Below are 23514 nucleotides of genomic sequence, written 5' to 3'. Positions count from 1 at the left end.
CATTAAAAGGCTGCGTCTTTTGTTTTATCTTATTTTTTGTTTGTTTGAATTCAATCATTCAAGGGAAGGAACTATTCCATGTTTGAATTATGTTATCGATTTTGTTTGGTTTCACTTTGTGACTTTATTCTCTTCTTCTAGGCCGAATAAGGGAAGATAGTTTACTAGTCTTAGAGCAAAAATTACCAACGTCCCCTACTTAGGCCTATAAGTTCTCAAACAAAATTAAATTAAAAAATATTATATTACTTTTGAACTGCTGGAAATGATTTATTATTGGATTGTCACAGGAAACGAGTAATTGGTGAACATTTCAGACCTCTAGGACAACAGGAAGTGGGTGAAAAATCGTTTACGAAATTTAACTGATAGACAAACATGCATATTTAGTTAAATAAAAGTGTGTATTAAAAATACAAATACTTCTAACAACACAAACATCCCTGGCCAATTCTCTATATGCTGCATTTGACTTGGATCAATACAACGATCATTTACATAGTCTGCTGCATTTTCTTTACAAAAAAATAAACATTTGGAGCTAAGATTTTTACAGTCGCATATCTAAATCACATTGAGATATTAATGATTTATCACAGATTTACTATTCCGTCACTTACACGGAAGCATACACACTGTAATGCATATGAATCACAGATATTAAAGAAGAATAGAAAAGATTTGTTACGTACGTACTGATATTACAAATGAAACGGTCGAGTTACGCATTATTTGTATACATATATAGTATTATTATGCAGTAACAATAGAATCATTGCATAGAGATTAATATCCGGAGGTAAGGTGTATATAACAAAATTATATGTATTTACTGTATTCAAGTGTACACAATGTTTGTATATAATATATACATATATTTTTGTATTTATTTTCATACCAAACATCGGCTTGCAATTTACTGTACCAGAGCTGTTTTTTTTTGTGGGTTTTTTTTTTTGTTTTGCTTGAACAATGAAGTTTCCGGGTGACCAAATATTCAATGCGTTGATGTTACATTAAACATTTTAAAAGGGCCTTCTTAGAAAGACGCATATTGTTAAATAGTGACAACGACTGGTAAATCTGAACACGGTGATCAAATAAAACTTCCATTGTCACAGTCACTAATATTATTCTAGTTAAGAGGGTTGTAGCGCAGCAAGACCTAGGGAAATGCTTTCTTCTGTGAAATCTTTCTGAAGTTTACTAGTACCAAGCTCCAGTCCAGTAAATTCCAAGCCGAATAATAATTAAAAAAGTAAAAGTTTTACGAAATATCCATATACAGATAAGTGTACACTATATAAGGCATCATTATAAGTGAACAGCTGAAAACCCAAGCTGTGCCCATATTTATTGAAACTGAACCGGATAATCTAGAAAAGAAACTGCAAAACAATAAATGAGACTGCACAAAATAAGGTGGTGAGGATCTACAGATCACCAAAGTGTGTACATCTTTAACGTGCAGAAGACGTGCTGCGGTCTTGGCCGGATCTGACTTGCTGCCATTCCTTAGATGCCACCGGCTGACGACGTGACTTGACTCTGGGTCTTTGTTGGGGCAATGGCGGCGGGAAGTCGGCGGACTGATACACGCATCCAAGCTCTTCGTATTTCGTGACAAGTCTGTTCCATACGGGGTCGCATTTTAATAACTCTGCATTGCCTGAGGAGAAAAAAAAAGATCTTACAGAAAAATCTTCAGAAACAAATTTGAAAAGGTATATTTTATTTTCTTATTTCAAGAATTAAACTTTATATTTGGAAACATTGGGTTGTTTTGTTTAAAAAAGGCTAAGGTCATATACCTCTCCTTTAGGAAGCGCGAACAGAAATGTTAACAAATTTCGTACACCGTGAATGAAATAAAGAAAAGATGTCACGTTCTCAAAATTGGTCAACACAGAATGAATTTACTGTGAGCTAACTGACATAATATATCTTCGCAAATAATATGGACGTGATATATTCCTTCACTGACCTAAATGAGAAAAATTACTGACGAATATCGACCAGGGCTTCTGCTTACGCAAAAAAATTGCGTACAGTGCGCATTAAAAGTTCGGCGGACCCCTTCAATTTTCGTAAATGGGGTCCCCTTCAAATTTGGGCGAAGAACAGGGACCCCTTAAAAATCTGAAGTAGGGGTCCCTGGGCCCCAAAGAATTTAGTCTTAGCAGAAGCCCTGTCGACGATTATATAATCTGTAAAGCCGTGTAACGTACCCACAATTATGAGACCGTGACAAGCTCTTGTGAGAGCAACGTTGACCTGATTTTGGTCAGTGATGAAGCCCATGTTCTGGCGACACCATCCTAACGTGGGCCGAGGCTCAATTTTGTATGAAGGCAATGAGCGCACTGTACTCAGGACCACGTAGTCCCACTCTCCGCCTGCACAATGACACAATCAGCAATAGATTATGTTGAACACGACAGAGTGTAAGTACTCGAAGAAAGCCTTACAGTCATGTTATTTTGTATAGTATGTTGGGCTTTTGCTGAAGAGGTGAGAAAACTTTGTTCAGCGCGCTACCAGCAGTTTTCCGATCACTTAATTAAATCATTTTAAGACCACGTAGTTTGATTATCCTGTTCAAAAGTTAGGAATTAAAGTACGCCGTTTAAGTACAGAATATGGACAAAAAGTAAAAGCCAAGTCAACCATTACGGAAAGCAATGTGAACCTACGAGATTTATCATTAAAATTTAATCCTTGAAGTCTTTGCCTGATAATAGGGTTTCGAATCTAGGAGACCAGACTAGTTACTAAAATTATTCTGCTTCAAAAGCGCACTTTAGTATCTGATCGCTATTTGTAGCAATAAATACTGGCGTAGAAAATATTGTCCAAAGCATCTTTTCTTCAGGAAAATCTACTCGGAATTCGTTTTTCAAACAATTTGCAGACAATCTCACAGGTAACACGACTAATAGTGCCCTAAGCTTGATGCATACCAGACCTTCTAGTCTGATCACGATGAGCGTTTAAAAATTACATCTGTTTAGACAGAAAGATATGGGAAAGTGGAGAGAGAAGTTATCGCCTAGCTCAAACAATATGTTTAGTTTTCTTTCATTTCTATTTTTGCCTCAGACGGTACCCACAAAGACAAGATAAAAAGTCATGGGCAGAAGACAGACGCAAAGGCCTGTGCTTTTGAGTTCTTGGCCATGGACTAGAGGTGCATAGTTACTTCAGACGCATCATATGCCATACTGCGTCGTGCAAGACTCTGTCAAAAACCTTTAAGTCTATGAACTTGCGATAGAAGTCCCACCGATGCTTGACATGCTTCATTTTCGGGATGCAACAGTTGATCTACTGAACTGTGTTCCTACATGGTCTGAAGTTAGCTTGTTGTGCTAGCAGTTCCTCCAATGGTGGTGTTGAAAAAACTCTGCATTATTTTGAGCACGAATTTTCTTCGATGAGTAGTAAACTATAAACCGTATTGTCTTGCAGTTTGACACTCTTTGTGATTTTCTTCTTTGGAATGCCTCTGCATGTGGCATCTGTTTGCAGGGCTGGCTGCCTTGCCGTGACATAGCCTTACTTGCTGAGTCGACGTAAAACAACCGTTCCCCTTTTTTGAAAGGCGTGTGACTAGTGACTGCGTCTATTCCTTGAGCCATTATTTTGCAATCCTAGACTCTTCAGCAGTGAGGACCTTTGTCGTTTCATAGCAATCCTGCTTAAGCAGCTTAGCTGTGACATTGTTAACACCTTTTGAATTTCTTCTCTTCAGACCATATATTATTCTGTTGACATGGTAGACCTGCAAGTTTGCTGGTTCTAGTGTGAATGATAAAAGATGTGTCTCCAGAGGGAAGTTGTGCATCTGTATAATCTTAAGTACATCGGTTGAGTATAGGGGTGCTTTCGTTAAGAAAACCATTGCTGTCTTCGATGACTAAGGTCTTGTACTGACCTGTCTTGGCGAAGGTCTTTAGGAGTTTATATGCATTTTTATTATCACCTTGGGCTATGCCCTCCTTCATGGTCCGGCACTGACCCTTGATAAACTACTCTTTCTCCTCCGACCACTAACACCTCCACCACCATCGGTACCCCCATTATTCTGCCACGGATACTAACTGTTGCTTTTGTTACCACAGCTGCTGTTGCTGTGAAAGAAAGACAAGCCTCTCGTCTTCAACATACTTCTACATTTCTTTCGTTGTATTTGTGTTTTACTGATCGGGTTACGGTCGCTTTAATGTGTTGGTCATCATTGGAGATTACGCACTGTAAATATGACTTGGTGTTAGAAAGATAATGTGTTGTGTCAGAAGCTTGTGGAACATTCTAGGTCACGCTATAAGGTATTAAGTACGACGGAAAAAAGCATCGTCATTTTTAAGCATTCGGAGGGGATCGATCGCCGTACTAGTATGCAGTTCTTTAACAGGAAAATACTACTTTACGGGAGGTATCAGCAGCAGCAGGCTGGCTTGTCATGTTAATTTAAACTTGTATATAAACCAAAACAGGAGTTCTTGACACCTGAACATCCAACTTTGTCATTACTCTTTGTATGTAATAGACAAGTCGTGCAAAACATTCACGTAATAAAGTTATAGCAATCATGTCATGTCAATCACTTACGGAGGCAAGGGATACAAACTTAACTATAGCAGTGGAATTAAACACAATGTTCTGAAAGCTTACTTGGTTGGTCAAAAGGATATCAGAATATTGCTTGGACATAAACAGTGTGTACATTACCTTGACTGGAGACAACAGTGCCGACAGTGATGTTATTTTTGTCATAGCGACTGAGACTGAGATCACCTCGGTGTCCTTTGCATGCTTGCTCCAGTTTTTCCTCCAGGAGATGCCTTTGAGCGTTATATTGAGTCAGGACTTTGATCGTGTAAGAATAAATTTTTTCTGTGTTTTTTGGTATCTCAGGTAGCCCATAAAGGTCTTTGCGTTCTTCCTCTTGGTTTGTTTCTAGCAGCTCTTTAAACCGAGTCCCTGCATCTATCTCATGGTAAAGTCTCTTTCCGGCGCATATTTGTTTCAGGTATTGAAGAATTTCAATCTGGTAAAAATCACAAAACAAAACTGGGATCTTTTGTTAAGGCGAATGAATTCTTTGTGGGTGCATTAAGAAAAACAGACAGCGAGAGAAAGGAGAGGTTGGCGGACAGAGGCATAAGAGATGAAAGCCTAAACGGAGTGAGAAACAGATTAACATCCGTTCAACTGTCTATGAGGAAAAAAAGAGAAAAAGCAATAACGAAAATATTAAAAGAGACAATTGTGCAACTATAGGGTACATACATAATATGAACGAGAGTGATGTCCCTTCGCCTAACCAGCTGGAGGGGACTATTATATCCCTCTGTATTTGTTGTTGTCTCCGATGATCTGTTGTGAGTTTCGTCCTTATCATTTGACACATGCTTCTTCGTCTTTCTGTTTAATGTCTGCGGCCTTTTTGGTTCCACTTACGGTCATCTGCTGTCCCATCGAAAGCCATGTTCTTCGTAACGGCTTCTGTTCTACGTAACGACTTCTTCATTCGTCGGTCGTATGATTTTATTGACTGGCGATATCTAAAACCATATTTTCTCCACTTACATCACTTGAAATTTTGACAATTTCTCATCTCCGAACGGCTTCGCTACAGTTTGGATTCTGGATCAACGTGTACCAGCAGCCCGGACTGAAACCTGATTTTTTTTTTTTTAACTGTTGTGCACGACCTGTGTGTTGAGGCGACTTGTCTGCCAGTAATCTGTGTGTGCACGCCCGACATTGGTAGTCACGTGTCTGCTCGTCTTCGTCGCCATGTGGACATGCATTCGCGCTCTGGGCGTCTGGAGTCGAGCGCACTGTGACTGTGTCTGCTGACATTCGTCGAATGGTTTAGCTCACAGCTGTAAACACCGCCTCACCACGACTCTCTTACTGTACTGTATCCTCTAGGTCAGGGGTGGGCAATTAATTTTCCCAAGGGGCCGCATGAGAAATTGGGATGGTTTTAGAGGGCCGGACTAATATAGTTAACTCAGTTTTACCCACTACTGTATATATAGTATATATACTGGCGGGCGGGCCGGTCAGAGACAGGAGGCGGGCCGGATCCGGCCCGCGGGCCGGCCTTTGCCCAGGTCTGCTCTAGGTGTTGAGTTCATCCTTGTGTGCAGCATTTTCTTTTTCTACCTTTTATTTTTGTTGGTTGCAATTTCTGTGTATAATTGATTGTTAATAAGTTTGGTCTTTGTTTGAACGTGGTTTTTGTGTCAATCTGTTTAGAAGTTGGTTTTTTGTGTTGGAAATCGCATTGAGTCGACTCTTCGGTTGAAAATTGCGCTACATAAATCTGATTTCATAATCAAAATAGTAGCGTAAATAATATTACATAAATCTTGAAGAAAATCTGTTAGGACCCTAAAAAAGATATGATCAGTTTTTGAAAAAATAGGATTTCAAAGAATTAATTTTTTTTTTCACTAAAGAAAGAAAGAAAATCAAACCAAACCGAGACTGGATCACTTACCACCTTATCTGCTTCTGCTGAGTTTGACTTTGACCTTTCGTTGCCCTCATCGGTGGAAACTGTTAGTGTTTTCTCCTCACCCCGCACATCTACAAGAATGTGTGGGATACGATCGGAAGCTTTTGTTGAGCTCTTTGGCTTTGCAGGCCATATTGGAAGAACATGTGTGAGCTTCACTTCGATACCAGTCTTAAGTTGACCGTCGTAGAACTCAATAGATGGAAACTTGCAGATTTTTGGATGCTGAAAAAATATAGCTTCATTAGAGAAATGCCAGCAATTATGAAGACAAATGGAATATATTTAATACTTGGAATAAAATATTATGTTATTAAGGCAATAGCTTCGTTGAGGTGAGTCTCAAAGTTTGCCCATCTAAAAGCGAAGAGATAAATTAAAGAATCACCAGCCACACGTAGAAACTTACCATTCTGTACTGTGTGCTGAGGAAGACCCGTGGCACTGAAGACTTTTCGTATAAACGTTCAAAGAGTGACTGGTCCAGTCCCAGCTCTGCTGCACCCTGACATGTTATGATTGGCCGGAGCTGTTTGTAGTCTCCGATGAGGACCACCTGCTTGGCCTTGTTGGCCACAATTGGCACCAGACTGTGTGGCTCTGGTGACATGGCGCACTCGTCAATGATCACCTGGATAACATAGAGCATGATAGTTGATGCTGCTGCTTTATTCTATGGAATCTCATCATTGTTACTGCCGTCAGCACAAGTCAGTTTTTAACCTGTGCATGTTTTTAGGTTAATCCAGGTCTTGAAATTTTCAACTGTCTTGCCTTTTATTCAATATTAATAAAAATATTTATAAAGCGCTATCTCACCTACAAGAGCATACTGAAGACGCTTAGATTACAAAGTGGCACGAGCAAACACTTATAAATATAAATCAAATTCGTCTTCACCATCAGTGAAATCATAATTACTCTTTCCTACTCCTCCTCCTCTCTCTCTCACACCCTCCCCAACAAACACAGAGTAGTACCTGGAGAAAACCACCGACAGTCAGCCTGTAAACAGGTGTTACATTCAGAGAGAGGTATGTCGTGATCGAGATACGAACCCTCAATGACCGATTTTCCTTGTCGCGGTAACAGAAACTTTTGATACCGCGCCACCAACCACCCCAAATGAAATGTTACAAAAATCATTTTGATGTTGATCAAAACATGAAGTTTCCACACTATACAGTATACCATTAGACTTACCTGAAAAATAGAGCCTTTGGTAGCTTTGACGAGTTTTGAGTTGCCGCCCACAGCGCAGGTAGCAAAGATGACTTCATGGTGAGCCAGCTCCTCAACACTGGCATCGTGCAGAAGGCGTTTATAGGCTTTGATTTGCTTGCTCGTCACCTTGAAATTTTCTGGATCACTTCGGCATTTGTCGAAATATTTATCAAACGTCGCGATCTTTTCTGCGTATGGCTTGTCTGACTCACGGATAATGTGGTGCAAACTCACATCCTACATTAAAAAAAAAAAGAGTAAAAGTAAACATAGGTTAAAATTAAAACAGGAATAAAAAACCGCTTTATACTACTTTATAACCGGCATATCAGTTTCCGTATAGATTATTGCTCGTGTACTAATTAATTAAAGAGACCATTACATACTTAAATACTTATATAATCGGAAAGTGATATATATATATTCTACACGGTATATGTGTGTGCTTTATGCCATATTAGGGATATTGATATATATATATATTGTATATATCTTTGTATTTCCGCAAGGAACAGGTAAAAACAGAAGAAACCTGTAGTTCCGGTTCACTCTTGAGATCTCTCATCCCACGTGAGGACTGCAAGTCGCATCGAGGGATAGGATAATCCTTAGACTCGATGGCAGACCCGTAAAGCCTCACCATCTTCGGGCATTCGTTTCCGAACTTCAGCTTCAAGAGCCCTAAGCAATTTCAAGCGGCACATATTAAAAATAATTAGCACAATCTGGTTAGAAAAATGTTAATTCTAAGTATTCGATTTATCAGCGGGATTCATTCGCTGAACGTACTGACTGCTTTATCTTATTTATATTACAACTTTCAGAATCCATCTGACGTATAATCAGGATGCAAAGTCAAGGTAGCCTTGTTACCAGTTTCACTAAGTATATCAGCTGAATAGCAAAGGTGACAATATTCTCTCATACTCACTTGCAACAAGATCTACAGCCTTGTTGGATGGTCCGCAGAAGAGAACAATCTTTTTTCCCTTTCCATCTTCCGCAAGTCTTCTGTTAATTTGTGTGAACAAATATATCAACTTTATTCCTGTGTATGTCTTGCCTGTACCTGAAAATAATTAAATAAGAGTATGATAGTCAATAACTCTGCAAAATTTTTTTCCCAAAGCCGCACTTTATTAACCGTTACTACCTCTTACTCTTTCCAGCGCAGTACCAATAAGCAGGTTACGTGCACCGTATTTACCTTATAAGAAAGGTTCTTACCTGGCGGTCCTTGAATGAGAGAAACGCTGTTGGTCAGGGCTGTCACGATTGCGTCGTGCTGCGGTTTATTATTTCTTGGGAGCTTTACACCAGGTACATTAGTCTCTTGAAATTCAAGCTGAAATCCTAAAGCTCGTCGATCTTTGTCTACAAAATGATCATCACCATAATCATCCTCCTACACTTAATGCTACAGTGTTCGTACACTTCTTCGTTTCAAAAATGATCAAAATCATAAATTTTTCATAGTTTGCTTACATCTTATAATTTACATAGAAAGATAATAGATCTATTACTGTTTTATTTTATTTGTCAATTAAGAGTGTCTGACATCTCAAAAACTAAGGCAAAGCTAGCTCACCAAGTTGTGGAATCCTTTTGTTGTATGCGATGGCTTGCGCCAACTTATTGCCTTCTTCTTCCAGTTGAAACAGCATTTCTTGCGCACGTCTAGTAGAAAACAGATTTTAGTCGTCATAAACACAAATATAATTAAGAAATAAAATTTTTGGAATAGTTTTAAGGTACAAAGTGGCATTTCAAATTGTATTGTAAATGACATTAAGTATTATCTACATAGCTCGTTTTTTATAATGCTAAAGAATGTAGTTTTATTTATTTTTAATGGATTACGACATGAAGAGAACTATGCCGGTTTTACACAAACATTGAAAAAATGCATATCTTCTTGTACTACCCAATTTATATGGATCAATATTTAATCCCCAAATGCAGCCTAAAACATATCTTTTAGCCTTTTGTCATGAAAATAAATGTTATTGCTTTATGCAGAATACAGTTAGAAAATCCATAGCGATCTTTCCTTATTATGTCATGAAAAAACGAATAAGAGTAAGTAAAATATTTGTAATGATTCGAGGTCCCGAAAATCTCTCTATGTGTTTGTGGTGCTTATGTATGAAGAAAAAAAGACCCTTTCAGACAGGGAAAAGAAACAAAGGGATTTACCTGTCCACCTGAGACTTCGGTAGAATTTCCAGTGTGACTGGGTCTCCTGTGCTACTCAACAGCTGTGACGGAGGAACACTGCTATGGCGACTCAAGAGAAAGGTGACAGCCAGCCTCCCGCCATCGGCATCTTGGCGGTTTTTGTGTTCCACATGAATTACACCACCGTGACCAATCCACGTGTAATGGTCGTCCACAACACATTTGAGATACGACTGTTGGACTCTCGACACGGTTGGCTCCTCACATTTCACACGACACCTGATGCACAGGTAGTCCATAGGACATGTACTGTTGCTTTTGTATTCGTCTTCTTTTCCGATGCTGCCAGCAGATTTGCCGCCAAATTCGATTCCTCTGTCAAAGCAAAACTTTGCAGGCAAGCTGAAAGTACCTTGGTAGAATTCCTGCTGTCCCGATGATTTTGATAAATGAACGCACTTCATTTCAATCTTTACATTCTCTATGACAACTGCACTGTCACCAAGTTCCTGCTCCGTAGGCCGCCTCCATCTCAAGTAGGGGCATCCAGACACGTTTGTACTCTTTGTATGATTTGAAGGTCTGATTTCGTATAGACTCTCTGGCAGAGTAAGACAACACTGACACCGGATCAGAAATGTGCTGAGTACAGACACTGGCATTGGGAGTGATCTGGACAAGCTCCACACGAGGTTTGAGAAGCCCTTTCTTTGGCTCAGCTGACATTTGTACTGGGACCACCTGGCCAGGAAAGAAAGTCATGCTGAAACGAACCCTGCGTACTGAAACTGTACCATCTCCATTCTCAGACGACATGTAGTTAACCTCTGACTGACTTCTATCGATAATGAGTGGCATGTCCGGTGACGAGGTGCAGCTTAAATCCATCAACATCGTCAGCATTTGTGCCCACTCTCTCTGTCCCACAGTAACTATCAGCTGATGAGAATTCATTAAAATATCAAGAGGGACAGCAAGGGATTTCTTCTGGACACGTGCTTCATACTCTGCGTTTTTCCTCTTAACAACCAGTTCTCTAGGACACGTGCCGCGCTCGTTGTAAAGTCTTGTCCCCCAGCGCACAGTCGCCATGTCTTTCTTCTGAACAGTATCAGTGAAGACTTCGGGCTGGCTGCTTACTCCAAGCATGCTGAAAGGTATCTCTTGTTTTCGGTCTGACACACAGAGAAGTGAAGGCAAACAGAAGGTCAGCTGTTCACTGTCCACATTATCCACAAACGCTCGGAACACAAGTGGATGAGTCCGCAGCTTCTCGGCAATAGCAAGAGCCCTACATCCTCTACCGAAGGCCTTCTGTCTGGCATTCACATTATTTAGGTGCTGACACAGTCGCACAACATCTTCAGCCTTGCAGTCTGGTGCCTTGCCATCCAAGTCAGCGTGTAGGAGACGATGGACATGCAGGTCAACGTACCTCCTGATAGGAGACGTAAAATGTGTGTAGTACTCAATGTCAAGGCCAAAGTGGTAGTGGTCAGGCTGGTTTAGACCGTGAGAACATTTGTACTCGGCTGTTTCCATCATCTCCATCCAGTGCTGGTATGCAAGACAATGTAAGGGATGCAGAGCGTCCATAAAAAGAAATCTGCGAGCCTCATCCAAGTTTCCCTTCTCCAGACATTTGCATATCCTGTGATACAGGTGTTTCTGAACGATGACGTGTCTGTTCTGCAACATATCTTCCCCCTGTGCGCCAGATATAACCGACAACTTGGTTGAAGGACTTGTTTTCTTGCCTTGCAGTTGAATGACGAGATTTGCTATGTTTCCTTCCTTCTCTCTCCATTCTGCTAACTGTTCATAAGTTGGTGGCTTATGTGATCGCAAGATCATCACATGTGGAAACTTTTGTCTTAGTCTCTTAGCGACTGATTTGTTGGTTAAAACCATGAACTCCTCAACAAGGGAGTGAGCCTGGAGACTGTCAGCAACATTGTCTATATCATGTAAACGAGGATCTTCAAAAGGAACGAACAGACCTCCTTTCCCTATTCGTGCCTCTCTCAGTTGAGATGCAATCATGTGAAGATCCAGAACGTCCTTGCGAGTGTCTTGGTCGACATCAACATGTTGATCTCCATCAATTACCTTTTGTATCTCATCGTAAGAGAACTGTCGTGTTGACTTTATTATTGTTTTCTTGACTCGTGGCTCCTCGTCCATATTTAGACTTCCTTTCTTGTCAAAGCAAAAGAAAACAGACAAGGCGAGACGTTCTTGTCCAGGAAGGAGACTGAGTACACCGTGACTGAGTGGCTCTGGAAACATCGGTCGTGGTTTTCGTCGACCTGGATAGAAAGTGAAGGCCCTTCGTTTCGCTTCTTCATCAATTGCTGTACCCACTTTCACAAACGATGCCACATCAGCAATATGAATTCCTACGACAAATCCACTTTTTGTTTTCCATATACTGAGCGCATCATCCAAATCCTGTGAGCCTGGCGGGTCAATGGTGAAAACTCTTCTTGGCGTGAGGTCGAGTCTTCCTCGATTTGACATAAGATCTTCAAGCTGAAGTGCTTGTGTTTCTTGAATCACTTCCCTTGTGTATAAACCGGGCACATTGTGTTGCATTGTGAGCACTTCTAGTCCACCTGCAAAGTCTCTGCCTCCAATACAAGCCTCCAGAATCGCCCCAAGTGGGTAAATGCTTTGCATTCTCCACGACAAGATGGCCACTTTGAAGACGTACTGCTCTCGTCTGTCAGGATCAACATTTAAAAACCGCTTGAACTCCACTTTCCCATTTACGATCTGCTTAATCTCCAGTCGATGTTTGGTCAGTGCCGGGTATTTTTGTTTTACCTTGTCGTTCATAACATGAATTTTGGGGACAGTTTTACACAGTGGTTTCATAAGATGACTTTCGATTTCGTCCAGTGTACAGATTAGTACTGGGTGTTCTACGTCTTTGAACCGTACTCTTCTTGATGGGTACATACCCACGACACGCCCATGAGCCATCTTTTCGATATCTGCCTCAGTACCCTGACCAGGTATTTCTTTTGCCTGGAGTTCACGAATTTGACCCGGTTCTGCTAAGACTTCTACTACAACCTCGTCATCCATGTAGGTTTGTCCACATTTCGATCTTCCGCAGATGAGAATTTCTGGAAACTTGCTGTCTTTGTCCAGAACCCTAGCAACAGACTTGTGTGAAAACTCGATTTTCAGCTGACAGCGTTTGTATTTATCAGGATTTGACTTCACTAGTGCATCTAGATAATCAGCGTCCTTTCGTAGAGGTTTGTAAAAACTATTTCTGCCGGAGTCTCTCTCAAAAAGTTCCTTTTGCTGTGGTGAGAGTTCAATGTGTTTGTCTGTACTGAAGCATTCCTCTACACTTTCAAGTCCTCCACACTCTTCTCAAACCAGTCTTTCCCGTCATCCACCACTGTTGAGACTGGTTCTTCCGATAAGACGTCGTCAACTGGTTCTTCCTCATCGTCGTCATATCCGATCCGAAAGGGTTTCTCTTCTTCATCGTCATTTTCTGTCTCAGACTCACTGCTGTAAGTAGGAGGCTCAGGCGTTGATGAGTCATTATCAGAGGTGTCCACAAAGCTGCCTACGCGTCTTAAATCAGGGGTGCTTTCGTTGAGTCTGTGTGTAACTGCTGACGCCCGCAGAGGTAGGTTTCCAGGAAGACACTCTTGGGCATCGTGTTTACCGCCCGCCGTCACAGGTATTCTTTCGAGAGACCGACTTCGAAGAGCGTATGTTATCGACGATCGTCTTCCTGAAACGTAATTGAGGATTAATATCTAAAATGTTTTAGAGAAGAACGTTTTCATCAATTACACTTAGGTGAACAAAATAAGGGAGATGAAGGCTTTATCTGAAATTTTATTTTATTTTTTAAACACAAAATATGATTATAAAATTTTTATTGGACAGACGTATCCTTTTATTATTTATTACTTTTTTTTTACAATTAAACAGGAGCAGTACGGGTGAATGATAACCTACAGTTATTTAGGATCTCTTACGTGTTTACCTTATATGCACTTAAATGGTGAAATTTTTGCGTCGTAAAATTTTATAATCAAAATCTGAGAAGAGAAAACCCTCACTTCTTTTGTGTTTCGGGGTTGGTCTATAGCGAAATCGAGCTTCTTCAACTTGACGGGCAGACAGCTGAAACAATGATCTTTTCTTTTTGTAAAGATTATTTACTAGAACTAGAAGCAGCCATGGAAACGGAAACTAGGTTTAGAAAGGAAAAAGCTAAACTATGTATTGGATAGATAGTATTAGCAACAGTTATTCAATGGCTTCTTAATCTGTTTCGAGATAGCTATCTTTGTAATGTGTACTAAATAGGTCTCAGTTCATATCTCCCCCAAAGCGATCCTACTTCGTACGCTCACTTCGTTTGTTTTACACCCGGAAAGAGAAATGAACCAATCAAAACGCACTGAAAAATTCTATGCTGATGCTTTTCTGAGCCATATAAACCTGACGATGCGTAAGAGCTAATTATTTCCAGGAGTAGCCCGGTAGTGTAGTGGTTAACACATTCGCTTGTTACTGCTGTAGTGAAACGCAATGCGTTCAGATCTCATCTCGGGACACTCTTTGTATGAGACACCTACTCGAAGGACTGGACGTCGAAGGGTTTTCTCCGGATATTCCGGTTTCCTCTCCTCTCTCTTTCCCTACTGTGGAAGTAGCCTTAAGGGGGAAGGACTTTCCTGGCAAACCAACAAACCCCAACCAGCCTCCCGAGCTAATAATGAAAACTAAGAACCAATTATAAACCACTACACATTTCTTGCCAAAGTCATGTACAACACAAATGGCTAGAAGTTGTAGTACGTTTACTGTAAACAATATCCAGTCATCTGCTCACACTTATCTCAGTCTTTAAAACTTTTCAATTTACTATTTACATACACTTTTCACTACTCACTTCACCCTGAGAAATGTTCGTGTCAGTAAGCCAGTCTTCATCAATCTCGTTTTCTGCATCATCATCCTGTGGCTGTGAGAGAGCTGATTCTAGCTGTGTGATTAACTCTTCAATTTCCCTTCTCTCCTCATCATCCTGATCAAATGATAAACAAATTCTAGCTGCGGTCAACTGGCAGAGTGTAGCACTCATCAGAGCTTTGAACGTGTCGAATTCAATTAGATTCTTCATCTAAGAAATTATACAATTAAATTAATATATATGTTATGTATATTTAACATAACCAATATTAAAGTGATTTTGAAGTCCAAAGTCTTTTTTGGACGAAATTTCTTCTTATATACGCTGTTTTTTGCACTTTTAAGTAATTTATATTTTGTCAAGATACCTGTCTTAATATCTAGTACTAGCAGGGGCACCAGGCGTTGGTAAGGAAGGTCCCATCATATCACAACTGTTTGCCTTAGGATTGATATCCCCGGTGAACTCCGATGTTGTTAATTTATTCTCGACTTTGGATCTAGCCCCTCATTTTATTCAGTTTTATTCAATTCAGTACATGAAATGTGGCGTCCGACTAGAAAATTCGTGAAACACGTGTTCCAGGAGTGTGATGATTTCCTGATTAAGTCTATTTATTCTTTATCTACGTGTATCTCTATCTTCTCTCTCTCTCACTGATCTCAGTCTCGCTCATCAAAACTGGTTTTCTGCTTTTCTTCCACTCTCTTGTTCTCTTGTTGACTTACGCAACCTAATTGCCTGTATATAGGGACACACAACAAAGATACAAACAATTTAGAAACGTTTACCCTCTCCACACACACATCCGTATATTCTGTTTTATTTATAATACGTTACAGGTGATGAGACATCTACGTCAATATTTCAAATATTCACCGAATTTATTATCAACTAATTTTAAAGTTCTTTTTGTTATGTTGTTATTATCGCATATAGGAACAGATTAAAAAGAGAGTATTTTATTTTGTTTCACCTGTGAGTCGCTGAGTGCATCTCTTGCTCTGTCAAGGGCATTTGTGAATCGACGGCAACTGTAGAGTAGTTTGGCATATACGATGTTGTACCTAACCACATACTGTGCTGAAAGATCGGCCACATTTACTGAAAATTACAGAAATGAGTTTTCGATAGAAATACCACAAAGACGAGATGAACATGGCTTGTGACATAAAATTTTACTGATAATGCTGACACAAATTATTGTTGTTAGTTGCTAGTAGTACTACAGGATCTTTAAGAACGTATCTCCGTTGTTTGTTATTTGTGGCCTACTCATAATGCTTCCTCTATTAAAAAGTGTTTCATTCTAAAACTCGTAGATTACAAACGCGAATAAGTAGCCAGCAGAAAAAACCAGCATAAGTGACTCTAAGTTACATGACTTGATAGATAAAGATATAAATACTCTTACAAACCACAAAATAACAGGCATTTCTCGAGATATTTTGCGGACTCATGACTTTTGCACACCTTCTTATAGTCCAAAAAAGATCCAACACCAAAATACAATGAATATACAATTATACCTCCTCGTGTTAGAAGTCTGTGAAATTCTTTGTAATGTTGTTGATGTTCCTGTCAACAGAATTTAAAATAATGTGTGAGTGAATTACATAAGTTGAGAATGCAATAGTTATGAAAACCAATAACTTTAACTGTTCTGTATGTATGTATACATTCATATTTATGCATTGCTTGTAATAACGTTAACCCTCTACCTACGTAACAATATAAGAAAAATACTTTAAAGTGTCTCATTTGAGAAACTAATTTGAACGGTTCTTGACTAACCATTCTCAGCCAAGAGGAGATAACAACAACCAGTGCAGCAGAGTACAGTTGTCTCATCTGTGGTATGACGATGTACGGGACGATGTTATGTCTGTTCACTAGAGACACAATGTAGTAGGAGGTATGTGGCCTCGTGCGCTCCACCCAAAAAGCCAGATTCACCAACAGGCGGGAGAGCCAGATAAGGTTCTGCAAGATCACAGTCACTACATCAGTATATTTATTTTTAAAATAACAATAAGCTGGATTACTTAAGGGTCTACTTTACCTTTGCATTGGCATAGTTCGGCAAAACAAGCGCAACCCTTTTACCCTATTTTCATACATTTTTTACCAGATCCATAATAGACATAAATATGTCTTTAAGATTTTTTGTAATTCAAGTAACGTTATCCATTGCAATATTCAGTTGAAAGTGTACGAAGGATTCAGTTTACTTATGCTAAGATGTTAAGAAAACAATGCCTGAAACAGCTGTCACTCTACTGATCTGATTGTACCTGAACTTCGGTAATAGGGTCCTCACAACTGCCCTTCGTGATACAGTATATGTGTAGCTGTTCTATCAGGGTAAGGCATTTTCTTCCCCCAACAGAAAGTTTGTAGACGACGCGTCCATTCTCACTGACAATACTCAGAGACAGCGAAGACACAGAGAGAGCTGCAACCATGACAATTTAGAATTTGCTGAGATGATAAATCAGCTGTAAAGCTGAGAGCATAATTATTTTAATTACAGGTATCAATGGACATTCTGACGCAAAGTTTTGACCTTTTATTTCCATTTGATACTTGACAAACATTCCTATTAGCTCAGCTGAGGCCCGTCATATATAAAGTCAACTGAAATATTTTTTGATAAACAGATATTTATTTTTTGTGCATTGTTCTGCTAAAGTATCCTGCATCACTATAAAAAGCGGGTTTTTTTATTAACTATTTTGCTATCCCAGATTTGTGCCATGTTCAGTCACATATCAAAGAATATAGTCTACGTCCGACGGAAATAAGATATGGCCATGGCAAGTCTGTATATCTGTCTGCCTGTTTGTATTAACTGTACGATCATTCGTGTCCACCGTGAATTAGAATACACTTCAAAACATATGCGTCAATCATATTCCATATTTGGTCCAATATTTCCGTTTGCCTTTATTTTCAGTGACTGTAATATTAACTTATCTAGACACTCACCAGAGCAAAGATAAACTAGAGTTTGACGAGGGTCGTAGATTTCCTCCTTGTTCTTCGGGTAAAATAAAAAAAAACACAAATGTATACAAACCATTACTTATATATAGATATAACTAGGTATAAATAAGATATTAAGCAAAAAAACGACACATAAGTAAATGAGATGACTGTCTAGTCGATAAAAATAAGAATTGCATATTAAAGCTATGTTTGTATTAAAACTGCCTCAAATTTTGCAGGAAACATATAAAAACATGAAAATAAAACAACAATCTTATATACTTAACTAGTATATGGAGGCATTTGTATCCAGCAACATTCATAGATCTCTTATCTAGTCACTCCAATCTCTCGTCACTATAAAATCAATACTTAAACCTTTGACATTCGTTTCAATTAAATCATGTGATTAAATTAATCAGTCATGTTTTCCCCTTTGATGACTGTAAATCAGTACATAGTGTTTACATAAATACATGTTGCCTTACAGAGAGCAACGACCATTGTGCTCCTTTTATTTGTTTTCATTTGACATTAAAATAACAAGCTGATAAGCAAAGAAGAGTTAAATCAAGATTTATTTTTGCTCAAGAAAAGTACCTCCTGAACACCAGCTACTAGAGTCGAGGCGGTTTTCAATGCTCGTTCAAGCACTGCAGCTTCCAGGTCAGCTTCAGGACAGCCTTGTGTTGTGTAGCTCTCGACATGTTGCCGGACAATTGTCACAAGCCCCTTCGCTGCTTCAAACCTAAACGTGTCACCACTAATTTCTGTTTCAGCGTTCTGAAATATTTTCTCAACATCGTCTTTAAACCTCACCATGTGATTATCATCGTCCTTTGATCCCATGGCTTTTCTTCAAGAACTACTTAAACTCTTTCAAAACTGTAATGGATGTAAAACAATCTGGAAAACAAGAAATGGCATCTAAATAATAGGTAAATATCAAATATATTAAACGGTAAATATATCAAACACTACTGTACTAAATTGTGTTTTAGCTTGAAGGAAGGGTAAAGATAAAGCATGTGTGAGAAATAATAAAAGTTAACATAACTTAATAAAATGAACTAGACTTTTTTATTTGAAAGAAATAAAAATGCTACTTTTACTTAAACCAACAAACAACTTTCTCTGTTTTACTCGTCCTAATAAATCAAGCATCCAATGTTGTTGGGTGGGCAGAGAGAGAGAGAGAGCTTAGGGAAAGTCTTAAACCAGCGGAAAAGACGTGGCACTGGCATATCAACCAAACTAAATGGCCTGGAAACAGACAATACAACCTCTTTGCAATTTTTTTTTAATTTAGCTTTGATACTTTAGATAATAGGTCACAATTTCCGAGGAAAACCACACGTGACCACATCCAAAGATTGTGCTATCTCCAACATTTAACTGTTTCATAAGCTATCAGTAATTCTGCTATTGATTTAATATCCTTCAGAACACAAGTCCGTAATCTTTGGTAATATGTCAAAACATCTTTCTTTGTTTTACTGCCGGTCTTACGGAGTTTAAAGAAATTGTACGTTAAAAGACATGTCGTTGTAAACTTATTAGCGACCGTTATATGCCATGTCCTTTTACAAACGATGTTATATAGCATTCGATGTAATTTAGAGAACTCAGTACATCAGTACATGTGCACGGACAACTATACGATGACCTTTTAGGTGCGGCTTTAGTCAGTGATTAAAACTGTCTTTCCTGCCCTCTGATTAAAGTTTAGTACACACAGTCCTGCTGTTAATGTTACTTCGAAGCCATTGATAGCCTTTGGATAGCAGCCAACTTTGACATGTCTCTGATAACACTAAAACCCAGCGATAGTTTTGTTCTGACAGTGTGAACTCGACTGTTACACTACAGCCGCCTGTATTTCTTCTGACAACATAGGTTTCATAAATTATTATGAGTTTACACATTCGTCGTGAGAAACCGAAAGAAGGATTATCTAACCCTGTCTTCGTGATCTGACATCTGCTGAACATTGTCCTATTATTAACAGCGTTTTCTGCTTTTTCTTATTCTTTGTCTTATAAAACATAGATACATTAAATATAAATATGTAGCATCAACTATCGCGTGTGTAAATAGACACTCGAAAATGGGCAATACTTACTTACTTTATATTAATGCAAACACTAAAGATAATCATTTGTTGAGATCGGCTTGGAACGCTTTGTTGTTGTTGTTGACTGAGTTTTTTTGTTTTTTTTAACATTTGTTGGTAAGAGTTATGTCCCTGAACGTTTGAAATGCAGTGAACTTGCTCGTCGACCGGGATATTTTGTTTAAATTTCATCCTCCTGAAATAAAATTCAAATGCAGTTCTCTGGTATTTGGAAAAGCTTTGACATTTAAAAGTAATTTTCTTCACGTAAAGACATCTAGCTATTAGCTATTGCTAAATATGACATACTTATAGATTTGTAATAACAATCAATGCCAACTACTTACAGGCTTGCCTACTATAGATGTGATGTTCACAACATATTACGAAACTACCTCACGATTCACTTCCTTAATCGGCTCACCGAGTCTGAGGTATGTGAAGAAGGAAGCTGTTTCTGGTAGAACGATTTCTCGTTTCTCCTGATGTGTACATCCATTGTTTGTGTCATTAATGAACTCCTGCTGCAGCATTTATAGTCCAGTGGCCTGAAGCCTCCAGATGTTTAACGGACACATACCCAGATAGTACCAGGAAATGGCGTACAGAGTAATTCCAGTTATGTCGACGATCCAGTTTCGTTTCACTTCTCGCAAGGTTTGTTTACAGTTGTCAGATCGCGCTGAGCAGGCCGTCTCGTCAGCTGGTGTTTCACACACACACAGTGTGTCATACACTAAAATAGATCGACATCTGGGTCACACCAACCGTCTGCACGCCCGAGGTCACGTGCCCAGCGCCTAGCCTACTTGTTAGACGCACAGCTTCACCACAAACATGTAATACAAGTTGGTGGTTTCATCGATTGTGATAAGGTTTATCAGTAAGCGAAGTTTCGATCTGCTCGGCATTTTATGCTGTCATTGATATTTATGGAAATGGAAACAGAAAGTTAGTGCGTTAATGCAAGTAGTCTTATGTTGTTCTTAGGCTGAAATAAGATAAGATAAAACTTTATTTGTCTCAGAGGGAAATATAGAGAAATATACCACTGTCCAACATCAAGATCGGTCCATGATTTAATTTTCGTGTATTTGTAATTTTTTCTTTCTTATGGTACATAGATATGACTAGAATTCATAATTCACAGTCCAGATTTACGAAGGCGGCTCAAAAAAAAAAAAAAAAAAGGGGGGGGGGGGTTGGTTTCGCGCGTTCTCCAGAAATTCTAGCAGGAAGGCTAGCACAGAGCATATAGTGCTCACAGCATTTTGTGTCCGCCTTTCTTCACCCACGCATGCACCGCGGTTTGTCTCGTGAGAGGCGCGTGACCCAGCGGTGGATGACGTTCCCGTATAAATAGCTGTCAGCAATCACTGCCTTCACCGACATATTAGTAGAACAATAATCTCATTCTTTCCTCTCTCCAGTGAACCTTGATCATGTGGACCCTGCTAGGAAGATTCCTAGCTTGATTAGAAAGTGTTCTGTAGGCTTCACACTCTCTGGAGATATTATCCTGCTTTGAAATCGAGCTGCCTCAGGTCAGTCTCTCGCTCCTGTGCAGTAGGGCTGATCTAGTAATCGGTCTCTGCAGGACCAGACATGTTGGGAATGAGGAAATGGAGGTACCGTCAGCCAAAGTGGAAGCCAGGATACCACATTAAAGTGATTCATGCATTGACTGTACTGATTGACTGTACAAAGGTCTCTTGACAGGGTTTGAAGTTCTAGTTCTAATTTTAGGAGGGACTGGCTTGATAAAAATACCGATGGTGTTCCTGCGCAAACTGGGTTGAAATGAACAGTATGGGACTGTAGTAAACAATTTAGTTGTGTGTGTGTTGTAGTGCAGAGAGTAACGCGTGTAACTTCTCATAAGGTGGTGCTACTACCCTGTTCACTGTTCACTTTATCAGATATAAACCAAGAGGCGTAGAACCTATACAGTTTTTCTTGAAGTGTATATTTTAAAAATTAAAGCACAAAATATCTCCACAGATTCTACTCGATAGGTTTAAAGTTTGAGAACATGAATTTTGTAAATTTACATTGTAAGTTGTTATACCAGATTTTCTGAGTCCTAACAACGAATAGAGAGAGTTCCATCATCCAGAAACGGATAAAAAAGTCAAGTCTCTTCTTACATTCAGTCGAACATTTAACCATGTTTGTAAATTGTATATGAAGGTCACATGAAACCAGCGGGGCTGGAGCGACAGTTCAAGACAAACATTCTTAGCTAAATCAGTCAGTCGTCTCTTGACCGGTACCTGTCGTTAGCAGGAGCAGATGGATAGACGTGGCAGATGACACGGCCTGCTACTATGAACTATTTTTGGCCATAGTCAGCAGGTCCTGAAAGTCAGAACGCAAGCACACTGCGGTAAGGCACATAGATTTAGGCACAGGAACTGACACATGTTCTTTCATTCCACATACAACAAATTCTGTCAGTGGATTTCCCGTAAATATATTGAAAGTTGTCTTGGTCTAATACCGACTTAATTTTTAGTTCCTTCCTTGCTTATTAAATTGTACTGCAAATGGTCCGAACAAAACGTGCTATTAACCACGTATCTTCCCTACAAGTGGGCAAATAACATTTAAACACAAAGGTTCCCACTATAATTCAAACTTCTCAAGTGTCGAGTTCTAGGCACTGCAGACCAAAGTCTCAACCAAAATGTCTTCTTCACTTTCCGTTCCTATAATATTATGTTTTTCGCTCTCGGAACTCGGTCCATAGGTTAATTAATAATAATTATTAATCATTGCATTTGCAATTAATAATTTAAAATTATTCAGTTCTGTGGTTCATCACGCGCAAGAAATCAACAAACAAGGGTTACTATTACCCCTTACATTGTTTGTGCCCGAGGAGTATCCTTCTCGCCGAAGGCACCTGATACTTGGAGATTCCACACGAACCTTCCGATGATCCTACGACTGACCACTTGCGTAGTCTCCGCGGCAGCTGGGGGCCGGCAGACTGACCGGTGAGAAATTCTTAACGAGACGAGGTCTTGACGCATCGTTGATCAGCTCAATGGACGGTTTCAGTTCCTCTCGCTAACATCCTGTGTTGCAGTAACTTCATATTTCCTCCCCTTAAATAATTCATAAGAAATTAATCTGTATTAATTCTCTGTACATACTATTTCCTTCTCGTTCACGCTACATTCAACTGCCTCGACCTCACGCACCAGTTAACTTTGCCAACTTCGTTTTGCCGATTCACAGATTTCGCGACACATTAAATCGTTGACAGCGCCAAAAATAAAACAAAGGAACAGAATAAAATAAATAACGAATATGCTTACAAATGATACCTAGGCTAGGCAAGGAATAACTTCTTAATCGCTGCCTTCTGAAGTTCTTCTCTAAACACACAGGTCAGCTTCCTTCCATTGTCATGTCAGCCAGTGTCGTCTGCGTCTTTTAGTTCGCTAGAGTGAGCTCCCCTTGACCAATGTTGATTTCTACCTCCGCGCTTTTTTCCCTTTCCTAGCGCCGTCAGTCCGT

General features: G+C 39.4%; 2 protein-coding genes across 9 annotated transcripts; both read right to left on the bottom strand.

The window, feature by feature from the left end:
• Positions 1–385: 385 nt before the first annotated feature.
• LOC112573501 (helicase with zinc finger domain 2-like) lies at positions 386–10745 on the bottom strand. The gene is made up of 11 exons (XM_025253941.1): positions 9953–10745; positions 9345–9433; positions 8984–9130; positions 8688–8825; positions 8289–8437; positions 7736–7993; positions 6942–7163; positions 6515–6757; positions 4732–5050; positions 2229–2396; positions 386–1669 (listed from the first exon to the last, which is right to left on the bottom strand). The coding sequence occupies exons 1-11, from the start codon at positions 10594–10596 to the stop codon at positions 1461–1463; spliced, it is 2586 nt and encodes an 861-aa protein (XP_025109726.1). The 5' UTR covers positions 10597–10745; the 3' UTR covers positions 386–1460.
• Positions 10746–13025: 2280 nt separating this feature from the next.
• On the bottom strand, positions 13026–23422 carry LOC112573503. 8 transcript variants are annotated; one of them, XM_025253950.1, is made up of 11 exons: positions 23313–23422; positions 22848–23099; positions 18477–18782; positions 17877–17928; positions 17183–17343; positions 16683–16871; positions 16418–16466; positions 15865–15992; positions 14868–15002; positions 14029–14092; positions 13026–13694 (listed from the first exon to the last, which is right to left on the bottom strand). In XM_025253950.1, exons 3-11 carry the CDS (start codon positions 18723–18725, stop codon positions 13294–13296), a joined length of 1428 nt encoding a protein of 475 aa, XP_025109735.1. In that variant the 5' UTR covers positions 18726–18782; positions 22848–23099; positions 23313–23422; the 3' UTR covers positions 13026–13293. The 8 variants fall into 8 exon arrangements, with proteins under 8 accessions (XP_025109735.1, XP_025109736.1, XP_025109733.1 ...); XM_025253951.1 differs by having other exon boundaries at positions 23322–23413; XM_025253948.1 differs by lacking the exons at positions 22848–23099; positions 23313–23422 and adding exons at positions 19999–20185; positions 20337–21162.
• Positions 23423–23514: the final 92 nt, after the last annotated feature.

The sequence above is a fragment of the Pomacea canaliculata genome, linkage group LG10, assembly GCF_003073045.1.
Source record: "Pomacea canaliculata isolate SZHN2017 linkage group LG10, ASM307304v1, whole genome shotgun sequence".
Taxonomy (NCBI): domain Eukaryota; kingdom Metazoa; phylum Mollusca; class Gastropoda; order Architaenioglossa; family Ampullariidae; genus Pomacea; species Pomacea canaliculata.
The sequence above is the reverse complement of the archived record's forward strand: the minus strand, read 5'-3'. Positions and strand labels throughout refer to the sequence as shown.